The sequence below is a fragment of the Ascaphus truei genome, chromosome 8 (genome assembly GCF_040206685.1).
Source record: "Ascaphus truei isolate aAscTru1 chromosome 8, aAscTru1.hap1, whole genome shotgun sequence".
NCBI lineage: Eukaryota > Metazoa > Chordata > Amphibia > Anura > Ascaphidae > Ascaphus > Ascaphus truei.
This window is the reverse complement of record NC_134490.1, coordinates 53,290,721-53,317,930: the sequence shown is the minus strand read 5'-3', so window position 1 is coordinate 53,317,930 and position 27,210 is coordinate 53,290,721. Positions and strand designations below refer to the sequence as shown.

The 27,210-nt window shown below is 43.7% G+C and overlaps 1 protein-coding gene across 1 annotated transcript; it reads right to left on the bottom strand.

Annotated features, from left to right (window-relative positions):
- Positions 1–8,527: 8,527 nt before the first annotated feature.
- KCNK18 (potassium two pore domain channel subfamily K member 18) lies at positions 8,528–23,101 on the bottom strand. The gene is made up of 5 exons (XM_075613048.1): positions 22,876–23,101; positions 17,619–17,645; positions 14,646–14,653; positions 12,485–12,614; positions 8,528–9,360 (listed from the first exon to the last, which is right to left on the bottom strand). The coding sequence occupies exons 1-5, from the start codon at positions 23,099–23,101 to the stop codon at positions 8,528–8,530; spliced, it is 1,224 nt and encodes a 407-aa protein (XP_075469163.1).
- Positions 23,102–27,210: the final 4,109 nt, after the last annotated feature.

The window sequence follows — 27,210 nt, the reverse complement described above, 5'->3', positions numbered from 1 at the left end:
GCCCTCCTCCTCACACTCATTCCCTCCCACAAAATACATACCAAAATATCCCACCCCTCTAAATACATACAAAAAAATCCTCACCCCTGCAAATATATAGAAACCCGCCTCCCCTCCAGATGCATTTAAAAAACAATACATATAACCCCCCAAAAATCCACATAAAAAACAAATACACATAACCCCCCCAACTAATATATATCCCCCAATACATATAAACCCCCACCCCAATACATATTAAAAAAAAAAAAAACAATACATATAAACCCACCGCCCAATACATATAAAAAACCCCAATACATAGAATCCCCCCCAATACTTCTTAAAAAACCCAATACATATAAACCCCCCAATACATATAAACCCCCCAATACATATAAACCCCCCAATACATATAAACCCCGCAATACATATAAACCCCCCGATACATATACATTCTTACCTTGGGGCTGGTGTCAGACAAAGCAGTGGGGCCCGACCTCTCGTGGCCGCCTAGTCCCGGTTCTCCCCAAGCTACAGGCCTCTCCCTCTGCGCGTCGGGCCTCCCTCGTGCCAGAAACGTAACCCAGCTTACTTTCGGTGCACCGACGTCAGAGGGCCCGGCGTGTGACAGTTAGTAGGGAGGCTCGCAGCTTGGAGAGAGCCCGGCGGCCACGAGAGGTCGGGCCCAGCTGCTTTGTCCATCCACCGTGCCCCCTACAGCCCCCGGGTCCGGGACACTGCTCCCGGCTGTCCCCCCCTGTTGGCGGTCCTACCAGCAATCAGTGTCATTGTTGTGGGGAAGAGGGTGGGGCCTCTGTAAACGCAGCACCGTCCCCAACTAAATTTGCAGCCCTAGTAGGTCTATACCTAAATACGGGCCTGAGGCTGACCCCAAACCCTTAATAATACAGTGGGGCTACTTTTGTTTTTACAGCCAAATATTTTTAAAAGTAAGTTTAATAGAGAGTACAATCCTCGTTCTCAGGTCGCCTTTAGTGAAGTATTTACAAAAAAAAACAGAACATAAACATTTTAAATATCTGCTGTTTACTACAGCATAGCGGCTACCTGTCAGATGCATAGTGTATGACCCAGGAATGATTAACCCCTTGATGACCCCTCTGGCAGCAAAGTTGTTTAAAATTGTCCCCATGACTAGACTGTATACTAAATCCAGTAGAAGAGGTATTTAGCCAACATGTTGCCACCTGTTGGTAGAATAGAAACATTACACTTTTCAAAAGCTTTAGAATAAAGTGATTGTATCATCATCATTTATTTTTTAAAGTAATTACCGGCCTCCACATAAGGGGGCATCGCAATGCTTGGCAGTCAGTTTGAGAACAACTACAATTAAATACAATTGTTTTGTTTCACATGAGACAGACGGGCAAAGCCAGAATTATTATTATTATTATTACATGTCAACATATTCCGTAGCGCTGTACAATAGGGGTTGAGGGCAAACAATAAAATAACAAACGTAAACTTACATTATTACAATAGGTAGTATCAAAGAAAATTGACAGCCACACCCAAAATAATAACCCAACTGATGACTTGTTCCTGAGAATAAATGGAACATGCCCATCATTTAGAAGACTTTACACGTGCGCCTTAAACATTTTGTCATTTACAAGGTAATATTTAAAGCAGTAAAACATGTTAAATCTTACGTTTGTTTGTTTCTTTTAATTAGTTCTGTAGTATTAGATAGTGACTTTTTTGTTTTTTTATTTTTATTCAACTCTTAATGCCATTTTTAATGAGTTTTAAAGCATCCTTTGATGTCTATAGCAGATTTTAACCCACTTCCCCAGCAGTGCAAGATATTTGCAACACTTTCCTGTTTGGGATAATTTGTTGCAAATGTTCCCAACAGCTTGAGCTGTAAACTGTAACAATAGATCATGCTACCTTAGTAATATAAGGATACATAGTAGCTGCTTAGCTACACTGACTGAAGCAGCCATTGTGTAAGGCTGCGCTTATAGTGCCGGCGACAGCGACGCGACGTCGCGGCAAAACAAATGCATTCCCACCGTCGGGTGCGCTTATAGTAAGCACGACGCGACGGAGCGACGGATTGGTCGCGGTAGTTGGAAGTCATCTCTATTTGATTTTCCAGCGACGGTCGCGTCGCCGGCACTATAAGCGTAGCCTTAGGCACACAGTCAGGATTTTTACAGATTTATAAGAACAGCACCAAACAATTGCCAGCTTAGGTAAGAACGTTGAATGATACATTGTCACACGCTTTACATAAACAAATAAGAAAAAACGTTGGAAAGTAGTATTGCTGCTTTAAGTAACACTGAAAAATCCATAAATGTCAAAACCTGATAAATCTTCTAGCATTTGAGCAACATTGTTCATGAGTTTAGACTCTTAATTAAGCATTCTACTTACTGATTTTTAGCACGTTCTATTAGTTTTGTCATCAATAAAAAGTCAGTATTGATACTTTTCCTCTTTGTTGAAGAATTCTGATGTACAAAGCAAATGAACTAACGTTTGATAAACTTTTTGTACAGCTCTGTAATGTTTCCATGGACCATTTTCTACTTCTTCTTTTTCATTTGTAGGATTAGACCCCCAGGGCATGACTGCATTAGTCTCCCACTAGCCAAAGACCACGGTGGTCTGGATTTAAGAAAATAAGGAAGACATCTGGGTGCCGTTTGTTGCTTTTTATTAGAGCGCTGTCAAATATGCCCAACTATGCTGTAATTGGAGTATTACAATGTGGCGTGAATTTGACAGCATAGAACTTTATTATATCCAAACAAATCACGGAAAGATTAAAACCTGCTTTGTAAGGACATAAAATATATATATTTTATACAGCACTGCACGCTGCATATATGTAGCACCCCATATAAATATCTCCAGATATAACCCCGTAGAAAATGTATATAATGGTTATGTCTCCTGTTCATAATATATATATAGCCAGAGGTATAGTGGCACTCCACTAACAATAAACTGCGCGGGTAGTATATATAGAGAAGAAGCAGGCACACCAGGTTTTGTGATAAAAATTTAAAAAGGGATATTAACATATTGACAAGGCCAGTGACGAAAGGGGGGTTATCGGTACCTTGCTTGATGGCATACTACAAGGCGGCACAATTATGCGAAATCGTCCAGTGGCACTCGAACCCAGCCAAAAAGAAGGTGGGTAGCCCTGGAAAAAGAGTGCTGTGCTCCAGTGCAGCTACACGACCTAATCTGGCTCCCAAACAAATGTAAGAAAGCAATAAAGACGCCGCTCTGCGCAATTGTGAACTCGCTGGCGGTCTGGGAGTCTAAGTTTAAATCTAATCTGACCACTAAACAATCGTTGATGACACCCCTGGTGGGGAATCCGGATTTTGCTCCAGGGCTGGTAGGTAACAGATTTCTGAAATGGACGCAGGCGGGGTATAAAAGATTGAAAGACCTGGAAGGAAGGAAATTTATCAAGACGTTCGAAATGATTAAAGCAGAGAAAAAATTACCAAATACAGAATTCTTTAGATTTCTCAAGGTAAGGGCATTTTATAACAAATTTTCAATTCGACCAGCGCGTACCAATTTTGAACAGCTGTGTTCTAGAGAAACGGACACAAGGGGACTAACATCTAGGATGTACAGAGAGGTGATCTGTCCAGAGACAGCTGAAGCCCGACGACTGAAATACATGCGACAATGGGAGACGGATTTAGGGGAGACGTTAGAGGACGAGGAATGGGATCAAATCCTACAAACATCAGCTAAAAGCTCAATTTGCGCTACGCTGAAGGAGAACGCATATAAAGTCCTAATGCGGTGGTACCATACCCCAGTAAAACTCGCTAAATTTGTCAGGGGATATTCCCCGCTCTGCCCAAAACAGTGCGGGGAGTGCGCTGACTTGAAACATATGCTGTGGTCCTGCCCGAACGTGGTCCCGATTTGGGAAACCATTAGAGATTGGTTACAGAGGATACTCAACTTGGAGATCCCCCTGGACCTGTGGTTGTTCCTAGTAGGCAGACGGATCCGGGGTGTGTCCAATGCGACATAAATTGGTTGCGCATTTCGCAACCGCCACAAGGTGACAGCATTGTGGAAGCAACCGGAATTACCAGTTTTACCCAAAATCAGGAACACACCTGGCTCAAAATTCCTAAAAGTTTGGGCCCCATGGTTAGCCCAAATGGACATCCCGGGGATAAACGCTGACACAATCTTGCACTAATAAAATCAGATGCGGTCTGCCGGCCGAAGAGACCAAGATAGTTCACTTACCAAGATTCAGCTCCTCCCTCCGCAGAAGCAAGCTTCGGTGCCTTCCTCCCCCCCGCCTGCTCGTGCAGGTACCCCTTATGTGTCCCACCCAAGTCTGGTATGTCACGTTTGTCCCATGTCGTCTGTATATGTCGTTTGTCTGTCGCCTTGTTTAATTGTTATGTTCTTTTTTGATGCAGATGGTTAACCTTTAATATATGCTAATGGGTGGTGATGAAATGTATGCAGTGTAAAACCAAATAAAAAAGAAAGTTATAAATTAAAAAAAAAAAAAAGGGATATTAACAAAAAAAAACTACGTTTCAGCTTCTCACTGGAGTCTTGAAAGCTCAGTGAGAGTGGAAACATTGAGTTTTTAATAAACCTTTCTATAACAAGACCTGGTGTGCCTGATATATATATATATATATTATAGCTTTTTTGGAATAAAATAGGTGCAGGTACCCAGCTGCGGGGGTAAGCACGGGGCTTCTTACCTTGCCCTGCTCCTCATACTACTTTGCGGTGTCGTGACGCGGATATTCAATTGAATTTGCAACTAGTTGTTGCCAGTGGATTTGTATGTTTGAGAGATTTCTTCAGACTTTCATGGCGGAAAGGAACGTGCAAATTTGTGGTGGATTCCAATTTTGGCATCAAGTTTTCTACTCGCTGATCAATAGGATAGTGAAATTGGATGAACCAATCCTATAAAATGATTAGGACATATTAAAACAGTAGTGCCAGTGATCAATATCTAACTGATCATTCACTGAAACAGGCTATTTAGTGAGAGAGGTACAGTATGTATATTTTAACATTAGGGGAGAGTTCTCAAAACTCCTTTTTACTGAAAGACAAAATTAAAGGTGTTTTCTGAAGAACGTCCTGTGGGAAGATCGCTGGCAAATCAGTGAGGAACAGGCACGGTTTGCTGCAGGAGTGCAATTCATTGTGGTTCGTTTTGTCCACAGGCTTAAAATAAACATCAATTTATGGGAATTTTGAACATCACCACTAGAATCCATTTTCTGCCAGTTCATTGGTCTTTGGGATCTGATTGAACAATGTTTTCACTTGAACAGTCTAGAAGAGATGGAGAAAAGGCACAGAGCGCACCAAGGTTGAAGTAATATATAATATCAAACAAGTACAAATAGTAACTTACATATGAAATATCCGTTATCCAGTTAGTTCTTTAAAAAGTGATGTCATGCTGCCCCGTTGGTGATTGCAAAGGAGACCGCAGTACTCGAGACACTCTATCCTGTATGTACACTGCCTACACATTCCTATAGTCATTAAGCAGAAGTAGCCGTGTTAGTTCAGATGCAATAGTGCAGAGTAAATGAGGACTTCAGTATTAGGTGATACCTTTTTTATTTGAACTAACAATAAATATTATAAGACAAGCTTCTGAGCGTTCTCTCTCTTCCTCAGGTCAGCTGACTATCACTGACCTGCGGAAGAGAGGAGAACTCTCAAAAGCTTGTCTTATAATATCTATTGTTAGTTCAAATAAAAAAGGCATCGACTAACACTGAAGTCCTCATTTACTCTGCATTATAGTCATAGAGAAGGTGTCACTAAGTATCCTTCTTCTCTCTCTCTTACACTAATTCTTTACTCCTTTTCCTAAATTTTCTTGCTCCAATTTCTTTTTCATTATGTTTCTTTACCTGGAAGTTCCCCATGTTGTTCCTCAGTCTGTTCCCTTATATGCCGCCTGTAAGAGAGGTGTGCAGAGGTACGCAATGGAGACCGGTTTTAAGGTGACATTAATATAAGGCTTTATTGCCTCTTCCTTTAAACAATACCGCAAACAAAAATATACATAAAACAATTAACCCCTATCCCTGTGTAAGGGCTAACTTACTTCCCCAGTCCCCCTCTGCAAGGCTGGGGGGGAGCCCCTTACCCACTTATCACCCTAAAGTCCCAGCGGTACCTTAACGCAGGTGGCCCTTCAGGTCAGTGGTGTCCGGGTAGTTGTCGGCTTGAGGATCCAGGCATAGAGGTCTGGTCCCTTTGTGCCTCTCAGAACACAGCCCGCCTTTTCCTTATGTCAGCTCCCTTTTGAGCTAAGGAATCTCCTTCCTGTTTCTCAGACCAGGCTTTTCTAACAGTCCTAATCAGCCAAGTGGAGTCTGGTTGATTGTCTGTGTGCAATTAACCAGCACACTGCTGGATTTAGAGGCAGTTTCTTGCCAACAGTGATAAGTCCCTGTTACACCGCCCACTACAGCCTTTAACCATTAACATAAGGGCGAGACTGGGACCTCTGCATTAAAGGGCCCCTTGCAAAGTCACTATGATCATCACAATGTTGAGCATGTAAATTGAAGTACATTGAAATGAATGATCATTTAATTCTTGTTTTTCTATTCTCTTGTGTGCTGGTCATCGAATAAAATTATTACTTTGCTATTACTGTTTAATGTTGAGCATTGCACCATTTTGTCTGATACAATGAATCTAGAATTCCCTTGCTAATACAGGGGCAGACTTCCCAATTACAGGTAGTCCTCGCTATCCAACGTTTCACTTTACAACGAATGGCATATCCAACGCTTTACAATGCAACCCGATGGGCCGTTTTTCGACGCCTGAATGCGTTATCCAACGCTCACCGCCACTGATTAACATGGGACTCACTTTACAACGGTTTCACTATCCAACGCTACTTCCAGAACGGATTCCGTTGGATAACCGAGGACCGCCTGTATTTTGTTTTCTCCAGACTTGGGGGCATGTTTACAAAATGGTGCCAAGCCATAAGGCACCTTGTGGTCCATTCTGTTCTATAAGTATAGTAAATTTGATCTAAATATACATTACCACATTGTCTGCAAGTAATCCTAATCCAGCACAGATTCTTCTTTTAAAGTGCGCCCAGCTACAATGCACTTCTCCATGTGACAGAGTTATGCAAGCTTCCCAAAATTGATGACACCAATGCTGTATGTTTGTTAAAATGCAATAAACAGGACGCTATTTTTCTGAAAATGTGCAAATATTGTTTGGCAATATTTTTATTTGTATACCTATTTTTCAGGTTATGTTTAAAACAAATTGCGCACAAGCATTGAAAATCTCACAAATATTAGAGTAGGCAATGGTCCCAACAGCTTATACACAACAACTGTATAAAATTGTTGTTTAAATACCCCAAATATTATTAAACACAAGTTGTTATTTCAGTAAATCTGGCGACAGAAAGCAATGTTTTTTTTTAATTTATTTTTTTATATTGATTTCTACTTTGTAAGTGCTTCAAGCAATAAAGGAATATTGACCATGTATTTTTTTTTAACCTTCTATAGCTTTATACCACAATTCTCATTCTCTTGTAACATTTTTTCTCAGAAAATGATAATTATCTATCAATTTTAGGCACTTTTGCTTGTGCATGCAATTGGCATATAGTATTGTGAATATCATGCATGCAAAAAGCAAATATTGTAACTGTAGTTATCCTGCAAAAGTCACTAGCATACAATAATATATATATACAGTATATATTTGGTTTGGTTTTTATCATGTTTACAAGTAACAAGAATGTATCATTTGTATGAAGAAATTATACTTAGTAATAGTATATATCTTTATATCATCTGTATTTTTTGCAGAACTCGTGGAATAAAGAATATGTTGATAATTGATACCTTCCTGGTAAAATAGGAGTTATTTTTTTCTAGGCAGTTTTATGTTTTATTTGTATGGTGCAAACATGTTCTGTAGCGTAGTATAAAGTCATCTAGCCTCCACTTGGAGAGATATTTGGGAACACACATGGCACACCTGGGAAAATATGCTAATTTAAAGCATTTGAATATATTTTGGATATTTCTACTAGCTAATTTCTCAGGTATCTTGGGTGTGATCACAAGTATCTCTCTGCGTGTGCTTTATTTGGTGGTACATGTTAACGGGTCTCTTTCTCTCAATGCTACATTTGCCAACATTGACAGAAAACTTGGGGGGAAATGTGCAGACTGCTCCTGGAAATAGTCGCACAACTCTAGTTGCTACTGAATGTATTAGCTATCATCGCTATCAGAGGCACTGTAGAGTTGTATCCGATCCAGTACATTGTGTATACTTAGCGCATGTTTCATAGCTTCCATCTTATGGGCAAAATAACATGCGCATTGCTCTTTTTCTTGCATTTGTAGCATTATTTTTGTACTCAATTGATTGTTGAGAGGATAAAAATACATTTGTTATTACCCATTTTAATAAAGTGATTTCCATTACATTTGAATATGGGAAAACTTAAAAAGAAGTATATTTTTTAGATGGTTTCATTAGAGTACTTTATTACTTTACCCCCACTGATACAACAAACGAATTGCTTGTAACAGCAGACCAGTCGGTTCTGCCCCAGTTTAAAAGCCATGCACATGATGGCCATTCCCACCACAATGTACGCTGAGAGTAATAGGAAATAGTTTGGGTGCGTAGGTACAATATCACCAAAGCCAATTGTGGTCAGTGTAATAAAGCAAAAGTAAAAAGCATCAATGAATGTCCATTCTGTCTCCCACAAAGGAAGTATAAATGCCCCGCACATTATATAAATCACCACCACCAAGACAATTAGTATGATTGGCACGTCCAGGTGGTCAAGCTCTTCACCGATTTTGTCAAAGTTGTACATGGCCGAGTGAGCCAATGGCATCAAATCCAGCTCTGGGCAGGAGCGGGATCTCTGGAAACTGCTGTCCCTCAGGGGTAATATTCTCAGGTTCTCCTTGACAAGGATGTGTTCAAAAAGGTCTATATTCCGCATCTGCAGGTATTTCCGCTTCACAGAGGATTGACTCCTTATCACCTCCGTGATGTTTAAGGGCTCTTTCATGGTCACTCGATTGTCCAGTGTTGACTTCAGACTAGACTTTCCCGAGTTGCTTTTGTGGAAGGAGAACCTGTTGGCCAGGTTTAGTTTAGGCTTGTGAAAGACCCTGTTACAGTACATTATGCAGTACTTATAAATCTTAGACAAGACACCAGCAAGGATATCCCCCAGGTCAGCCAGTACCAGCAGCATTAGAGGTATACCTATTGCAGCATATACCATGCAGACAAGTTTCCCATGGTCTGTCACAGGGGATATATGGCCAAACCCTGCAACAAAGAAAAAACGAGAATGAAAGATACGGTAGGTTGGTCTTTATAAAGTAAAGTCTGCATCATTCTAATGTAATGGGATAAAATCTAAATATTAAGTCAGATCCTTTCAAATGTTTATTGCTTTCTCCAATGTCACAGAAACATGATAAGTAATGGCAGGTCCCAGCCACATGGCACGTCCCAGCCACATGGCATGTCTAGTCTGCACCTTGCCTCTATCTATTTCAGACCCTATCAGATGCTTGGCCTCCTCTCATATTTTGAAGTTGTCAATGCTAGATAAGCGACAGACTTAAGCAGCTGCTTTCTGTCATTATGTCTTTGATGGGATGATGACACAGTGGGCCCAGTTTAACTGATGTCTCACAAATTGGTCCATACTTAGTAAGAAATGCTACTCCAAAAGATACCTTCTGTGCTGGAAACCTGCAGAGCATTTGCTTAGGGACGGGTATTAATCAAGGTAACCTATGGAGACAGGCACTAGTTGGTCAGGGTCCAATGACTATAAAGTTGCTGAACTTGTCATTTTGAAAATAAAAATATGACTTTAATAGACAGAATAGACAGCCGCTTCTCAGGGCAGCTCTGTGCAGGATCTGTATACAACAGGGAGACAGAACTGCACACAAAACGTTCAATTGAATCTAGGGCGGAAAAAATTCAGGATACAAAGCAAGGTGCAAAGGCATACAGAGTGGGTCTGGCTAAACAAGTCATATAGGAACAGGAGGATGTATGCGGCACACACAAAGATTATACTACCTGCGCGACGGAGCACATAGCCTTGCGCACTCCTGCAGGCCCAGCAATCTGTGATCTTGGCTGCAAGATATTGGGAAGGCGTGGTGGAGGCGTCACAAAGCTGGTTCGTCCTCATTAGCTGAACCACTCACGTGACGCGGCCGCGCTTGAAAAGACAACAATTTTAGTTTCTTCAAATCGCGGTCACACCATAGAGCTCCGTCATGCGTGCGTGCACTAGGAGCGGCCTCATAAGCATTAGTGGTTGGCACGCACGCGAGCACCATCGCGCTCTGTTTAAGCGTGCTAATAAAACCCTGAAGGGTGATCTGACGAATGGGCTGCTGCCCTGAAATGTTATTTGTTCCTTTTTTGTCCACCAAGTTTCATTAAATAGCCAATATTAGTGCTGTTTTATTGGTGTGTTGCATACACCCTCCTGTTCCTACACCTCTGTACAGGTGCACCTAAACAAGATAGATACTGCAAGAGTGATTACTATGTTCAATATCATTTGTAACAGAATATAAGTAGGAAATATAAATAGGATAATGTGTATCAATCTGTGTGTAAATAATTGTAAGATATGTTTGATGAAATGACAAATGGGATTTATGTAGAAGTTATGTTTTTGACTTACCTGTAATGTTTTCTTGGAAATAAACATTATTTCCTAAAAATAAAATACCTTCTATGCTGGATGACACCCCAAGCTCTTCAAGGCCATATTTACCAAGCCCTGCTGGACGTTGTCTTTTGGAGCATCACTGCTTTGTTATTATTTCCCAATGTATCTCTATAAGTGCATTACCGGTATTATATCCTCATTTTGTGTCACTAACTCTATTGTGAACTTGGGGGGAGACACATAGCATTCCTTTACAATGCTCCCTAAAATGCTACATGACTGAAATGTAACATGTGGCAAGTAGGAGGAGGGTCACCATTGTGTGTGCTAAATCAGACCTTTGCTTAAAAACACTAATGATGTATGCAGTATGATGTACAGCAGAATAAAACACATCCTTCGTGAATGTTTGGTAACTAAACCACTAGGATATAACATGACCAAGTGATGCGAAATTTACATTGGGATTCACACCACCTTAAAGAAAATATCTTAATAAACTTTGCACCCATTATCCACACTCGTGATATAAAATGATAATATCATTCCACTATCTGCTATTTTTAAATATGTCATCCTTCTCCACTTAAAAACGTCTCTGTTTTAGGGAATCCCTTGTTTCTAAGTTATTTTTACTTCTACTTATAGAAGAGGGGAAGTGAAATTGCAACTTCTCACTCAACCTACACTATCCAACTCTCTAAACAGGGGCAGTAACCCACGGATTACTGCTACGTATTTCAGGAATCGGAAGCCATTCTCTCTCTTACACGCTGGACCAATGTGAATTAACCCTTCGCGAGCCAAGGCTTGTTGCTTAGTAATGGGCTGCTGTTCCTTCTCGCATTGAAGGCCTTAGGATTCTTCTGCACTAAAATAAACCCAGCATTATTGATTTCCTTGTCTCTAAATGATGGCGATGGAAAAATAGCCAACGTGCGAAATTATTCTGAATTTAATTAGATAGAGTAGACTGAAGGGTTTTACAGCTTTTTACTGTCCATTTATGTACCTCTTTCCTTGTATCGAACTAAAGCAAATTAATACATTTCCACTGGAGCTTGCAAAGGCATATTTACTGTACTGTGTCAGGTTTCAAGGGAGCTAAGCCTGTTTAAAAATAAGTGGGCAGAAGGTGTTCCCATTCTTCAAGAAGAATGCTATCAGCCAGGGCTTCTCAACTCCAGTCCTCAAGACCCCCCAACAGGTCAGATTTTGAGGATATTCCAAGCTTCAGCACAGGTAGATCAATAAGTGGCTCAGTCAAAGATCACTAAAAAATATAGTGATACAGGATTGTGTAGCCCCAGGGGTGCGCAAAGTGGGGGGCTGGACACCAGGGGGAAGGGAGAATTTCCAGGGGGGGGGGGGGCGGTGGCTGCAGAGGTCCCGCGCTCTAGCCCCAGGCATTTAAAAGAAAATGCCGGGGAACCGCGCGAGGCCTCTGCAGCTTCTCCTACCTGGTCTTCGGCGACGCGTCGCCATGGTATCCCGGCATGATGCCGCGGGTTAACGTGACGTGCGCTGCCATGGCAACATGATGTCACTTGACATAATTTGATGCTGGAGTCGAGAAGGAGGGGGAACACGATCCGGAAGGTGAGCAAGCAGGGGGCGCAGGATCAAAACTTTGACACCCCTGGTGTAGCCATTGATCTGCATACAACCTTTAGCAGCACAGTTGATAACTGTTGTTCTAACCTTCTCAAAGCCTTAGGTTTGGCTGAATGTCTGCTGATCACTTACCAACTGTGGTGAATACAGTACAACAGAAAAACAGGGAGCCCAGAAAGTTCCACTGGATCTCTGGACTCTGCAGCCATTCTCCTTGAATCTCCTCCTTTATCAGATTTTTTGAGTTGTTCATAAAGTACTCCTGGGCATAAATATCTCCTGTCATGGCGACAAATGTTGGTCATATTGAGCGAGAAAGAGAGAAGAGAATATTTGTAGAAATTATGGGACACACAACGCTGATGGATAAAATCCCGTTACTGCTGGAGGACAATGATGCATTTTAAGACCTGGAATCTACCAAGTAGATATATTAACTGTTACCTAAGATCTTGATACATTGATATTATATTTCATTTTTATAGATCATTACCTTCCAAAGTTAAATTATTCACAATTATATAATATTTTTCTGGCACTGAAGGATTCGTTTAAAAATAGTAAAAGGGCGCTTAGGAATTCCCCATTGTTGAGCCTGACTTCCTGGCAGTTCATATAGAAAATATTCCCTCTGAAGGCCACGGGACCTCACATTTCACTCTGAAACTCACTTGTTGTGGTAGTTGTAGACCAGGGGTGGCCAACATGGGGCCCAGGAATTTGGAATGGCCCACCATTTCCCCCCCTCCACTGCCAGTGTAAACAGCCAGTGCCGGAAGTTGGGCCCGTCCAGAAGTCGGACCCAACTTCCACATCCCCTCCAGGACTGAAGGATTTCCCCCACCCCAAGGTAACATTTAAAGGGGCGGGGTAGGAGAGAGAGACAGAGACACAGAGAGACAGGAAATTGAGTGAGAGATTAGGGGGGATTGAGTGAGAGAGGAAGGAGTTTGGGAGACTGGATGAAGGGTGGGCAGTAGGACTATGGCCCACCAAAACAATTGTGCCCATGTATTGGCATGCCTGAAAAAGGTTTGCCCTTCCCCCCCTGGACTGTAGACAGTAATGGTGTGATATATAAACCAATTTGTTTTATAGGCTGCTCCTTGGTGAATTCCAAGACAAAGTCTTAGGTTGGAGCTTTCAGTGTTCAGTATCTTCCTCTAGTCTAGTATGTCAAGGTGAGTCCAAATCTATTCACTATATTTCGATAAAACCTTAATGCTTCTTTAAATTGTTCTATTTTAACATGAGTTTATGTTGTTTTTTCTTTCAACATATTGATCCTGGGAAGAGCATGGATTCTAAGCCTTTGCTTGGTAGCTAAGAAACAAAATATTACAGGAAGCTTTCACTGGTTTCCCGAGCATTCTGTATGCAGTGTACAAAGTGAACATAAAGTTCTTAAAAGCAATTTTTCCATGGTTGCCAACTACATTGGTTAAGATGCCAAATCGGAGTCTTGCTGACAGACACACACATTCATTATATGTATCAGCCCTATTCCAACCTTTTAACCAATGCAAATAATGTATCACGTGTGAGGGATTTACAAAAATGCTGCCCATAGGCACTCACCTGGTGCCGCGCTCCTCCTTCGTGTTGCCCTGCTCCTTCTACAGCATCAAATGATGCTGCGACATCACATGGCGTTGCATTACCTTGGTTACGTGATGTCACGCCTTCATGCTGAAGATGGAGGAGGGTGGCACGACAGATGATAAGAACTTTATAGAGGCCCCTTGCTCTACCCCGGTAATCAGTAGGAAAGAGAATGGGCCTCTGTATATTGGGGGGAAAAATAATAATTTGTCACTCCCAAATTTGCCGTTGGGGCCTATCGGACCTAATAGGAAATCCACCAGTGTGTGATGTTGGAAAGACTGGGACAGGCACATGCACAAAATAATATTCACAAACATACCTACAAAACAGAAACATGCACAGATAGACCTTCAGTATACATATACATGGATGTACCAAGAAACAGAATAACACACAGCCCTGCACCCACCCCCACAACTCCCTCCGACTTCTTCTCTCACCCCCCTCAATCACCCCCTCCTCTTCTTTCACCCTCCCTCCAATTCCTCTCTGTGAAGATCGGGGAATATCACGCTGCCCTCGGCGCACTCCCCACTCACCTGTCTTCGCTTCCAGGTCTCCCACCTCTCCGCGCAGTCCGTTAGCCTTGGTACCGCCTTGGGGTCGCCATGGACTCAGCCCACACCACGCAGCGCGCATGCACGGCACGCAACTGGTGCGCATAGAACCTGCACCTTCCACTCATCACTGGAGCACCTCTCGACACTTGTCCTGCATCACAGAACGGCCAATAGTAGCCGCCACTTCGGAGGCACCTTCTCTGCACCTCCTGCCTCATTGGTTGCCTTCCTCCTTATATGCTCAGCTGTGACACTGGCACATAGGATTATGCTCAGCCAATGTTCCCTTGTGTTCATGACATCCTAACCTCCGCAGTCTTGTCCTGTCTCTCTGTTCGCAGCTCTACATGTACCAACTCGGCCTTGCTTTTGGACTCTGCTCTTCCATACCTCTGACCCCAGCTATCTCTGACCATCCGCACCTCCCCAACCCTCACCTCGACATCCGTACAATAACCATTCTCCTCTCTCCAACCCCGACCCCGCCTAATAGTTCCTGCAACGATCCGTACCTCTCCAACCCAGACCCTGCAAGTATATTGACTATCCGTACCTCTCCAACCCTGACCCGACTACCTTGACCAACCTACACTCCAGACGCGCCCACGTGGCTGTGGTTGTTGTTTATATTCATCCCCACTTCGGCCCCGCGGTCACGCCTTGTTTGTGGTGAGCACATGGGGACAGTATGCTCAGCCCAAACAACATGAACCCTGCCGAGGTGGGGCGAGTCTTGAGCACGCACACCAACATGATCTCTAAAATAGAGAAATATCTTGAACAGACAGAACGACTTATGACTTGCTACAACAGAACCTTCTCTCTCTCTGTCCATGTGCAAGCCCCTCCTCCTATTTCCATTCCGTCGGGTACTACCACCCCTACGCCTACCCTTATGTCTGTGTCCATGACTTCTGAACCACGATTCCCAACCGCTATGCTGGAGATCCGCATGGATGCCAAGGGTTCTTGAACCAGTGCTTTATCCAGGTCGAGATCACGCCTTCTCACTTTCCTTCCCACAGATTCAAGGTGGCGTATATTATCTCACTACTCACTGATGACGCTCTGGCCTGGGCTTCCCCCATCTGGGAACAAAGATCGGACCTTACTCAGGACATTCCCTGGAGTCTTTGACACACCTGGTCGCAAGGTAACTGCTGCTTCCTCTCTTTTTCATATCTCTCAGGGAAACCGTGCGGTGGCCAGATACGCTCTTGAATTTCATACCATCGCTGTGGAGACCAGGTGGAATAACGTGGCATTATCATCGGCCTTCTGGCAGGGCCTTTCAGAGTCCTTAAAAGATGAACTCACTGCACAAGAGCGCCCAACGGATCTTGAGGATCTTATCGCAGTCTGCATCCGCACAGACCAACGGTTGCAAGCAAGGAGGCCCGAACGCTCCCGTCATCACCAACTCGCTCCCAGATCATCTTCTTTCCATCCCGGAACGCCGGAATCTTCCCTCTACGACACTCCCGAACCCATGCAACTGAGTGGCAATAAACTGTCTCCTGAGAAGCAACGCCAGACTGTCTGTCTGTATTGTGGCCACTCCGGACATCAGGTACTTCTTTGCCCTCATAAGTTGGGAAAAGCCAGCTCCCATTGAGGTCCAGGGGAATCTTTTTGGGAACACTCTCCACTTCCCCTATTACCAAACAGACCTTGCCAATCAGAATATTGGTTCCAGTTTCTCTTACTGGTAAGGGTTTTCAGACCACCGCCTTAGCCTTCGTGGATTCCGGGTCTGGAGGCAACTTTATCGACCAAGGCTTCGCTGAGAGGAATAACATCCCACTTGTCCGCAAGAGGATCCCGGTTGGATTAGAAGCCATCGATGGTCGGCCATTACAACCAGCTTTTGTTTCTTTGCAGACTATTCTCTTCCACTAACAGACCGGTGAGAATCATAGGGAGGAGATCCATCCGGACATGATTCACACCCCTTCCGTCGAAGTGATCCTGGGTCTTCCATGGCTCCAATGCCATAACTCCTGTATTGATTGGACCAATAAAGAACTTATCCAGTGGAGCACCCTTTGTGCAGAAGACTGCGCGGTCTCCACCCAAAAGATATGTAGGTCGTCACTCCCGGAGACAAAGAGAGCTCTTTATCCGAGGTATATTTTGAATTCTGTGATGTCTTTGACAAGGCAAAATCAGAGGTTTTACCACCACATCATACCTTCGATTGCCCTATCGACCTTTTACACGGTTCAGTTCTTCCCAGGGGAAAGTCTCATCCGTTCTCACTCCCGGAGACCAAAGCCATGACCGACTACATTCAAGAAAATCTAAAAAAAAAAAAAAGGGGGGGGTTTATTTGGATTCTTTTTCGTAAAATAGAAGGACGGATTTCTTCGCCCCTGCATCGACTACAGAGGTTTTAATAAGATTACCCTTAAGAACCATTATCCCTTGCCTTTGATCTCTGAACTTTTCGATCATCTTCAAAGGGCTACCATCTTCACCAAATTGGACTTGCATGGTGCCTACAATTTGGTAAGGATTCGCCAGGGGGATGAATGGAAGACGGCCTTCAACACACGAGATGGCCATTATGAGTGCCTAGTCATGCCCTTCGGCCTCTGCAATGCACCTGCTGTCCTCCAAGACTTCGTCAACGAGATCTTCAGGGACCTTCTTAATCAGTTCCTTATTGTTTACTTGGACGACATCATGATTTTCCCCAAGTCCCTCCAAGAACACATTAGTCACGTCAAACAGGTACTATTATGCCTTTGTGAAAACCATCTTTTTGCCAAACTGGAAAGATGCCACTTCCATCAAACTTCTACGTCATTTTTGGGATATATCATCTCTGACTTCGGGTTCACCATGGATCCAGAAAAACTAAAGGCAGTCCTGGATTGGTCTCGCCCTACTACACTTAAGGCCATTCAACGTTTTATAGGCGTCGCAAATTATCAATCGCAGATTCATTCGGAATTTCTCCTCTATGGTAGCTCCCATTACCACCTTGACCAAGAAAGGAGCAGATCCTGCTTCCTGGCCGCCAGCCGCCATTCAAGCCTTCGATATCCTGAAACGAGCTTTCGTGTCAGCACCCATCCTCATACATCCGGATCCCAAACTTCCATTCACCTTGGAGGTGGACGCATCTGATGTTGGGGCCAGAGCCATCTTATCACAAAGAAGTTCACCTCAGGCCAGGCTTCATCCTTGTGCTTTTTATTCTAAAAATGTTTTCCTCTGCCGAGCAGAATTATGATGTGGGGAGCAGAGAACTCCTGGCCTTCAAGCTTTCTCTCGAAGAATGGAGACATCTGTTGGAAGGTACGGAGAACCCGATTACCATCTTAACCGATCACAAAAATCTGCTCTACATAGAGGGCGCTCGTTGCCTTGGTGCTCGACAAGACCGCTGGTCGCTTTTATTTTTTCTCGCTTCAACTATATTATTTCCTTTTTACCTGGTTCCAAAAATGTCAAAGCTGATGCTCTTTCATGACAGTTCATGGTGGACGATAAATCCGAGGATCATCTGGAGACTATTCTTCCTTCTAAGTACATTCTCTCCACCAACACGTTTGACGTACTGGGCAACATTCTATCAGACCCATCTCATATCCCTGAGGATCTCGAAGTCCCAGAGGGTCACCTGTTTATCTCTCCACATATCCGGAGGAAAGTTCTAGAATGGGGTCATTCCTCCAAATCTTCTGGACATCCTGGTACCAGAAGAACCACCAATCTCGTGGGACGAACTTTCTGGTGGCCCGACATTCAAAGGGACATTAAAGAATTCATCAATGCGTGCCCGACGTGCTCGAAGCAAGACTCCCCGGAGCAAACCACCTGGACTCTTACTTCCTCTTCCAAATCGCCCTTGGAACCATTTGTCTATTGTCCTTTTCGCAAAGGATGGGTATCTCTTTACATTTTTCTTCTGGGTATCATCCCCCAAATAACGGTCAGACAGAGAGAACTAATCAGTCCTTGGAACAATACGTGCGCCGTTTCATCTCTGACACCCAGGATAACTGGACGGACCTACTTCCCTGGGCTGAATTTGCACACAATAGTCTGCGCAGCGAATCCACCCGAGAGTCACCCTTTTTGATTAACTACGGATTCCACCCATCCTACCTCCCGATGTCCACATCTTCTTCTGAAGTACCAGCTGTGGATAGCAGAATTCATCTCCTACAGGAGTCATGGAAAAGGATTCAGGAAAATCTTAAGACTGCAACAGCCAGACAGAAACGTCAGGCGGACTGTCACCGGTTCAAGATCCAGGAATTTAGTCCAGGAGATAAGGTGTGGTTGCCATTAAAAAAAAATATATGCCTCAAGGTACCCTCGCTCAAACTGGCACCCAGGTTTCTTGGACCCTTTCCCATAATAGAGAAGGTCAACCCGGTGGCATATCATCTGTGTCTTCCCTCGTCAATGAGGAGCCCCTCTGTCTTTCATGTCTCCCTACTGAAACCTGCCTTCCAGAGTTCTCGCTTTGCTGATTCTTTCTCACCTCCAGCTCCCCTTCTCATACAAGGGCAACAGGAATATGAGATTCAGTCCATCGTGCAATTTGAGGATCTCTAGCGGATCTATACAGTATCTGGTCCACTGGAAAGGTTTTGGATCAGAGGAATGCTCCTGGGTCCCTTATCACCATCTTCACGCTCCCAGACTCGTACGGGCCTTTCATCAGAGATACCCTCTCAAGCCTGCCTGGAGATGCCCGGAGGTTGCTCCTGAAGGAGGGGGGGGTGGATACTGTGAGGATCGGGGAATCACGCCGCCCTCGGTGCACTACCCGCTCACCTCTCTTCGTTCCGGGGCTCCTGCCTCCCCCGCCAGCCCGTAAGCCTTGGCACCTCCTCGGGGACTACCCACCATGCAGGGCGCGGATGCTTCATCCGCAGCTATATGCTCCCTCCAGTCGCCCTGGACTCTCCCACGCATCGACACCATGCATGCACGATGCGCGACCGGCACGTGCAGGACCTGCACCTTCCACTCACCGGAGCATCTCTCCACACCTGTCCTGCATCACAGAACGGCCAATAGTAGCCCTCACTTTGGATGCACCTCCTGCCTCATTGGTTGCCTTCCTCCTTATATGCTCAGCTGTGACACTGGCACATTGGCTGAGCATAATCCTATGTTCCCTTGTGTTCATGACATCCAAGCCTCCGCAGTCTTGTCCTGTCTCTCTGTTCGCAGCTCTACATGTACCGACCCGGCCTTGCTTTTGGACTCTGCTCTTCCGTACCTCTGACCCCGGCTATTTCTGACCATCCGCACCTCTCCAACCCTGACCTCAGCATCCATAAAATGGCCATTCTCCTCTCTCCAACCCGGACCCCGGCTAATAGTACCTGCAACGATCCGTACCTCTCCAACCCAGACCCCGGAAAGTATATCGACTATCCGTACCTCTCCATCCCTGACCCGGCTACCTTGACCAACCTACACTCCAGACGTGCCCACGCGGCTGTGGGTGGTGTTTATATCCATCCCCACCTCGGCCCCGTGGTCACGCCTTGTTTGTCGGGAGCACATCGTGACACTCTCTCACCTCCCTCCTCCTCCTCCTCCCTCACTGCCCTCCTCTTCTTCTTTCACCCTCACTCTTCCTCTCTCATCCCCTCCTCCTCTTCTTCTTCTTTCACCCTCCTTTTTCCTCTCACCTCCCTCCTCACCTACGTGGCTTCAGTGCATTAGGGCAGCAGCGGGAGAAGAGGGCAGAGAATGGCAGGAGCGGAGCAGGGCGGCAGAGGAGGAAGGCAGTGGGAGAAGAGGACTGCAGGGGCAGAGCATGACGGCCGGGGAGGAGCTGCGCTGTAGCAGTGGCAGACACTGGAAGTCAGTAAAGACTTCGGGGTCAGACAGCTTGGGGGCACCCCTCCCTGGCCGTCCTCCTGTATGGCCCTGCTCTTCTCCCGTGGTCCTCCATACTCTTCTCCCACAGCCGCCCTCCAAAATACACCGCCCTCGGTGACTACCTAAGTCACCTAGTGGTAGCACCGGCCCTGCACACACATGTACATAATGACAAACGCCTGTCACCATTGTCATTCGCCAAATAACACATTTATGGGGTGGCTTATTTAGGTCCTTTGGGGATAATTGGACTGAAGGAGCAGCTCAGTGCATAAAGACACTGGGCCTCATGCAGAGAGCATCGTTATTTCAAAACTCGCCATTTGTTGTTCAATTTCGCGCAGAAAACGGCAGAAAATGGCGAGTTACGAAAAACGCGCCAATTTTTTTTCCTATGTCTAAAACTCGCCTCGCGGCTGGCGAGAACCTCCATCTCGCCATTTTTAAAACTCTCCGAATGCAGAGAGGTGCGAACGGCATGTAGCGGCTGTTCGCGCCAAGAAAATGGCGCGATTCTCGCATTTTTGCCGCGCCAGGAAAAGATGGCAAGATGGCGCTCGCCGCCTATAGTAAAGGGGAAAAAAAAGGCGCAAATTTGTTTTTACACGTTTCTGAAGCGCGCATCTTTCCCATTTAAACTCGCCACACGCATCCATGTTAAACATAGCAGAATTCGCACTTTTCTGCATATGGAGAATAAAACTCTCCAAAAAGCTACTTTTTATGAAATTCGCCAATTTTACAATTCTATGCTCTCTGCATGAGGCCCACTGACTGAAAACAATGACACTGAGTTTCAATCAATTCCCAGTGTCAGCTCCTTGTGACCTTGGGCAAGTCACTTTATCTCCCTGTGCTTCAGGCACCAAAAACATAGATTGTATGCTCTCTGGGGCAGGGACAGTCTCTGTAACATTCCTATGTGCTGCGTACTGCGCGCTATACTGTAATTGTGACGCACTGTGTCCCATTGGGAGAAAAGTGCTATATGAAATAAAAGTTATTATTATTATTATAATTCACCTGATCTGGTGTTACCTGCCATAGACTTGAATGGTGGTTAATGCCAGATCAGGCCCATTAACCAGCAATAGTTCGACTGGGTCACTGCAGTATGTGTTTATAGAGTAAACTGGTAAGCAAGAGGTTAGGGACTAACCTCTAAGGGGCTTATTCGCTTCAGCGTTTAGACAATCAGCTCCTACCTATATAATACACAATTATGCACATACTTGGCTTCCAAGCAGCCCTTTATGCCTGTAATGCTGTTATAGATGAGAATGCAGGTCCTCACAATTCCACTGGTTAAACCAGATCTCATTTCGGTGCAATGCAAAGTACATATCATTCTGCAGGACCGTTATATCCCTGAGCTACAGATATCTTATTAAACAGACGTCATTACATGGTCCGAGAAAATGCTCCCTCAATATATCTGTAAATCCACACAATACTAGGTGATTATTCACAAAACTTGCTAACATTTAAATGGTGTAGTCTGGCTGAAACAACTTTTGTAAAGAATTGACCGCTCTACTTGTCTTTCTTAAACAAATGTAACTGTGCTAAAACCAAAGATTTGCCGCTTTGTTTCTTTGATAAATAATTACAAGTTGCATTTCCTAATTACAAGTTGCATTTCCTAGAAGCTTCTGAATGGGAAGTGTTTTCCTGCATTCTTTTGTTTTACCCTTATTCCATCCTGAACTTATCATAGAGCCAATACAGATAAGTGGAGCAAGAAAGGGGCTGTGCTTGCGCAATCTCTTGTTTTACACAAAAGTGATATCACAAAAAGGGAGGAGTAGCCAGAGGAAATCAAATCCTTATCTCAAATTAACTTAATTATTTAAAAAAAAAATATATATATATATATATATACAGGTGTCAGATTTTGGTAACACATATGCCAGTTAGTCAGATCCCCCCCATGTCACTTCCATTGGTACAGTTGTTCTAGGAGGTATTGCCCCTTTAAACACCTGTTTTAACCCCTTCTCTCCACAATGTTACAGCCCCTCCCTCCCCCTCTGCACATTATATATGGTTTCATTATACTTAACCCTGAAACAAATATTACAGAACATACAGTTATATTGTTTTCCATTTGGGTGCTTATATCTAGATGAGGAAAGGGTTGTACAGTGATATCATTGTTTTTTTTGTGTGGGGGGGGGGGGGGGAGGGGGGAGTATTCACATTTGGGCCATTTTTAAAGGTGGGTCAAAAACATTGTGTTACTGGATGTAAGTTTGTTACTAGGATGGAAAGGGGACAGCAAAGGCAATACAAAAAAAGGAACCGAAGAACTAAAACGGCACCTTGTTTTCATAATGTAACAAAGCTGGAGAATCCAAATTAAAGGGATTTATCCTTCAGTGCAGACAGGTAAAGCACTTACCTGCAGCATCGCTGTCTCTATGCCCCATTGTGACAAACACCAGAGCATCGCATTGCAGTGGATCATGAAAAGCCAGGAAGCTCCCTTCGGAGATCACCTACCTTTGCATGAATCCCGAGAGAGGTTCCACAGCTGCACCAGAAACTTCTCAAATTCAGGAATATTTTTGTCTCTGTTCCCCTCAATATAATTAAATATGAAAGCCCCGATAATGCTATAAAGGACCAAAGAGCAAACCAGGCAGGCATGGGGGAAGATCGCCCAAAACATGCGCTGGGATTTCCAACAAGACCTCTGCTTGGGTGGCTGCTCTTCCTTCCCAGACATGTTTGGTTGGAGCAGCACAGATCACTCAGTGAAGGACTGGACTCATCTCACTCTCTTCATCAGGACTAGGGAATGACTGAGGATATTCCATAGGATATGAGCACCTCTGGGGAAGAAATAAAAGAACCCCCCTCCCCCTGAGCAGAGATCACTACTCTGAAAGCTCTAATGCATTTCAGCAAAGTGCATCCACTTTGGAGCTCAGACAACACACAGCATCTGGAGCAGAGGGAAGCAAATGCTCGCAGCCAAGAGAACGTCCCAAGGTGTTCTCAACCAATATGCTAGCACCATGTTCATGTTTAAAAGTATGCAAACTGTACACTAGTGATCCAGACAAATCAATGTAAAGCATACTGCAAGTCATTGTAAAACACAGGATTACACATCAAACGAGGACAGAACATTACAGTTGATATAGATGAAGTGATGATTCAAGAAGAAGGAAGAATGATTGAATAAAAATGACCCTAAAGAAAAATAAAGTACAATTCAGAAAGTACATTGAACGTAGATGCAGGTAGCACTTAAACAGTGGATGGGAAAGATTCAAAGAAAGGAACTCTACCAGGTATTGTATGTATATATTTTTATTCTAGAGAGCCAACCAGGTATGCAACACTTTACAAACGTTACAATGCAGGGAATATACAAATACCGATGGGATAAGTGCAATCTTATCGCATGTGGGGAAACCAACAGAAACAGTAAGAGTGCATTAATTAGAGTGTGTATGGTGATTTAGTGAGTAGTTGTCATCCAGGACTATTTCAACGGGAGAAGAGAGATGCATGTGGGGAGGGTTGTAATGTAGGTGCAAGAGAGCTGCAGTGACACAGGGGGAGGAAAGAAGACAGGCCTGAACAGCAAAGAGATTATAGGGAGGCCGCTTGAAAGATCAAGATGAAATTATAATATAAAAAAAGAGCAGAGAGGGGGCAAATAGTTTAACCAATGCCAGTGGATAAGCAAGGAATGCAAAGGTCTGGTGAGCAAGTTTTTATGAGTTGGTAATGACTTTCCTCACAGGCTTTCAGGAGTCCCTCCCCTCACTTACATCCATTAACTGAGGTGAATTCTTCAAATGAAACATAGTTAAATGGACATGGCTGCTTCCAGTTGGAGTTTCTAATGAGCACTGGTGGTCCCCTGACTCTCTTGCTAAGTGAGCTGCTGGCTGGAAATGCTGGGTCATTTAAAAGTGCTGACACAATTACAACTTTCAGTGGTGTAAATTGGATCATTGGGAAATTAAGTTATACTTTTCTAGTGTCTGACAACGCACTTTAGTTTAAGCAGAATCACTGCACCTCAAACATGCTTTGCAGCAGACCAAATCTTCCCAGTACCTTTACCTCCCTCTCTTTCCTCGGTTAATGAATGGGGAGGTCATCACATTTCATTATAACCCTCTCCGTTCTGAGAGCACATACGAACTGGGTTTGCAGCAGAACTTCCCTTTCAGAACTAACCACTCAGTTACATCAACACGATGAATTGAACAAATAGTGCATTTAAGCAGTGGTTAAAAAAAATAAAATAAGACTGATCATATGTATCTTATTATTATTTTACTAAAGTGCAATCTGGATACCAGCCATTTCTTATTTTGTCAATAATACATTAACTGTGGATGATAAATCAAGATCATGAACAATATTATCAAAATGCAGCTTGTAAGAATACAGTGCTTCCAATAATTTGTAAGGGATCCCTCTCATGTCTTTGTAGTGCAGGCAGTGTAATCTAGCTGTTCATCTCTACAAAGAGCGGGAACTCCTGTATCCATTCAATGATACTGCACATCCTACCTAATGTATTGTCAGTAACACCTCCTTCTCTTTTTGCCACCTCTACATTTGTCATCATTAGTACATCCCTTTTCCCAATGAAACTTTCTTTTAACCTTGGGTTGGCCAACTCCAGTCCTCTAGGTTCAGGTATTAGGGATATCCCTGCTTCAGCACAGGTTGCTCAATCAGTGACTTAGTTGTTGACAGAGCCACTGATTGAGCCAGCTGTGCTGAAGCATGGATATCCTTAAACCATGACCTGTTGGTGGCCCTTAAGGACTGGAGTTGGCCATCCTTGTTCTAATCACACTCTTGTCAGTTGTGTATCCCACAGCAACATGAGGGATGCACAACTGTACAATGAGGGCGAACCGCCCACGTGATGTCACAAGCACACTCCCCCAAGAGCGCAACTAGCTGGCCAGGAATCACCCGGGCATTATGAGCGCATGACATCACAGCGCTCGAGCGCCAGCGAGCGCACTCTCACCCTGGACGAGGCCTTAAAGTCACATTATTGTAGCACAATGTTGCATAATCAGCCAATAATGTAATGTGAAGTATATTTTATCCTTCTTTGTATATTGTGGGAATGAAATCTAATTAAACCAAACATGATCAACGGAATGGATAAAACATGACACAATTATATATTTTTTTATCAGAATAGGTTTTGCTTTCCCTATGTATTTTTTACTATTATGAAATCTTCCAGTAGCTTTCTTGCCTTGAAGATATATTAATGCTATATTATGGGGCATATAGTGATATTACACAAAAAGGAGCAATTACAAGAAAATAAATGACACCCCACCTATTTGTATATATTAAGGTTAGATAATGGATCTCTTTCAAATGGGAAAAGTTCAGAAATGCATAGTTTTAGGTATATGACGTAATCCTGCCTATATTTTATAATTAAACCATGGTCTGCATTAAAGAAGTGGTGCAAAATTCAAAATTAATAAACGCATCACCTGTACTACCACTCAAATTATATATATCATCAAATGCCCTTGTGGTCTTTTATATGTGGGTAAAACTAGTAGGAGTCTGAAGACCAGATTCATTGAACATAAAAACAGGATTAATAATAAATCAGAGAACACTGTTTTTATTGACCATTGTATAGAGCACAAACACCCAGTTTCTTCCCTCCGTTTAATGGGGATAGAGCACATAAAAAGAAAAGCCACAGGCATTGATATTAATACACTTTTATTACAGCGTGAGTCATACTGGACATACACTTTAGATACAGTACATCCAAAAGGGCTTAATGATTACATATCATTCAACTGTTTTCTTAATAGGAGATAAAATGTTTCTTAGGTGGCATGGCTGCTGTTGGTGAAAAGCCTTTAATGTGAGTAAGTAACAGAACAGATTGGCAGGCACTCCAAAAGTTTTTATTAAATGTTGTTTTTTTGCACTCAATATCACTTTTGCACTTGTTCACACTACATAATGCCACCCCTGATCACATACAATAATTTTTTCTATGTGTATTTAAGGACAGACATTGCACTGCAAGTTATAGAAGAATGCCCACTATAAACAGAGACTAACATGATAAGGATCGCAGCAAGGATCGCAGCAAGGTGACCATGACGACGGAGGACACAGAAGAATCTCCCTAACCACGGCGCAGAAAGAGGGAAGACGTGTGACTCACAAGATGAGTGAACACCACCCACAGGATGACGAGGAGGAGAGAGCCAATCGGAACGTGTTGGCAGACGTCAGACCTGACCGACGGAGAGAGGGAGACAACGCTGGAACGCAAGCGCGGATTGCGCATGCGCAGAAGAGGACAATGATGTCACTGGAACGCAAAAACCGGAAGAAGATCAAGGAACCGGAAGAAGACTACCACGAACTGTTTGGGCAATGTATGAACTTAGGACTGATCATGGGAGGCGGATTGGGGTCAGCTGGGGGTAATTTACACTTGTTTTTCACCTGTTTATTGGTAATGTTAGAGGATATATATATACTGGGTAGATCCTCATTTGTGTTGTGCAGAAAAGCCCGGGCGCTACCTCAATTTGATTGACTAATGGGGTGATACAATTCTAGTGACAGAACAATACAACCTTAAAGGGTACTTTAAGGTCCCCTCTACTTCCGATTCTCTTCCCGCTGCTCAAACCCCAAAGAGGACCTATCCAGGATCCTTAGTGATATAGGAAAACAAACAAAAAATGGGGGAGCACAGGTTGAGGGACTATACAGACGTTTGTAAAACTGCACGGTATATAGCTGTGAGTGGAAATTTAGTAAGGTGTGCAATAACGTAAACACTTACACGGCCTT